Source organism: Monoraphidium neglectum (genome assembly GCF_000611645.1).
Source record: "Monoraphidium neglectum strain SAG 48.87 unplaced genomic scaffold scaffold01287, whole genome shotgun sequence".
NCBI lineage: Eukaryota > Viridiplantae > Chlorophyta > Chlorophyceae > Sphaeropleales > Selenastraceae > Monoraphidium > Monoraphidium neglectum.
In genome coordinates this window covers 12,379-14,014 of record NW_014012341.1, presented here as the reverse complement: position 1 = coordinate 14,014, position 1,636 = coordinate 12,379, and the positions used below count along the sequence as shown (strand labels likewise).

Here is a 1,636-nt window from a genome sequence, read left to right as displayed (position 1 = left end):
GGGGGGGGGGGGGCAGTCTGTTTAGTCAGAGGTCGGCGGCTGCGGGCGCGGGCGGCAGACGCGGGCTGCGAGCTGGTCGGAACCAGCTTTGCCACCCCAAGTGTTGCGCTGTGCTGCCATGTCGTGTGCAGCACGCACCCAGCTGCCTTGTGATTTCAAACCCGATGCCTGACGAGCCGCCTGTGACGAGGGCCACCTGGCACCATGTATGAGGAGGGGCGTGCACAGCCGCTGCGTGGTGAGTGCAGCAAGCAGCGTTGGCGCCGCGCGCTTTAGGGATGCGCCGCTGCACCCTCCACGGCCCGCCGCGCCAGCTAGCTGGTACACTGAAAAATGTCACATCGGCATCACCTTGCCCTTGAGAGCGTCCGACTTGAAAGGGGACGCCATTGTCTCAGCGTGCTGACACGGCGATGCTAACGAGCTGTCATGGGCTAACGGCAGCGGTGTCAGTGCTTGAACAACACCTTTGACTTGAATCAATGGGTGCCCTGATCGTGAGGGGAGCTACATTCCTCAATGTAGCTTGGACTGGGGCAGTTTTCAGTTGCGCGTCTGCTCTACACGGACTGCATGGCTACTAGACAAGTCACGGAGGCATTTTTGCTTATTTCTCCATACAATGGCGCCCACGCCACCTAATTTCACGGAGTGGCCTGCTGACGATCATGGCAAAGTGTTGCTGCACCTCAACGTCGGAGGGGCGGTGGACGAGGTGTATCAAGACATATTCGGGGTCCAGAGCGCCCTCCAGGTGCGGCCACCACCTGGCGTGTCGGTGAGACGCCCGCGCACAGCTCCTGCCGTTGTACTGAAGTCAGGTGTGCTTGTCCTTGGCCTCTGATGCAGGCGAGGCTCCATCAGACGAGGAACGATTCCAACCTCCATGAGTCACCATGGGTCCCAGAGCGCTCAGAGCTGCCACCGGAGCAGTTCGCATGGGTGACACCGCCCCTCGACGCCGATGCACTGCGCACCGCCACGGCAGGCGCGACGCGCAAGGTAATGTGTCTCCGCCAAAGCGGATGTGATTCCAAACGCAACTGCGTGTATGGACCCAGAGGTCACGCGCAGTCCAGGCCAACTGGATACGAACGCCCAACGACCAGTGGCCGCATCACCCCGCATGCAAGCTCACACGCCGCCCATGCGCGCGTGCATGCACGCATGCATGCATCTTAAAGCCTGGTTCAGATCACGTAATGGTGCATGCAGACGCCGTGTCACCATCCACAGGTCAACCTGGCCCCCATGATTCCTCCGCCCAACCCCGCTGCCCGCGGCTCGCTCCCCTCTGGCGCCCTGCCCCCACACCCCCTCTCCCAGCTCCGTTTCGACGCCCCCGCGGGCGCCATGGGCAGCTTCTCCAGCGAGGAGGTGCAGCTTCTGCTCGCGCACCGCCCCGGCAGCCACTACGCCGTCGAATCGGAGGTCTTCACCACCGCCATGTACGGCGACAAATTTGCGGTGCTCACGCGCGCCACGCTGGCCGCGCGCGGCCCCCGGTGCTGCGTGCTGCACATCGTGTACACTGTGGCGGATTCGGGGCTCCCCTGGCTGGTGCGGCCCATGGTGATATCGGGAGTTGATGGTGAGCGGCGGCCAGCAGTGCCAGAGGCGGTTCTCTAGTAGGGGG

General features: G+C 63.3%; 1 protein-coding gene across 1 annotated transcript; it reads left to right on the top strand.

Annotated features, from left to right (window-relative positions):
- Positions 1–622: 622 nt before the first annotated feature.
- MNEG_7335 (hypothetical protein) lies at positions 623–1,629 on the top strand (the record flags this gene model as incomplete). Its single annotated transcript, XM_014044194.1, has 3 exons — positions 623–754; positions 934–1,002; positions 1,237–1,629. 3 exons carry the CDS (start codon positions 623–625, stop codon positions 1,627–1,629), a joined length of 594 nt encoding a protein of 197 aa, XP_013899648.1.
- Between the last annotated feature and the right edge of the window lie 7 nt (positions 1,630–1,636).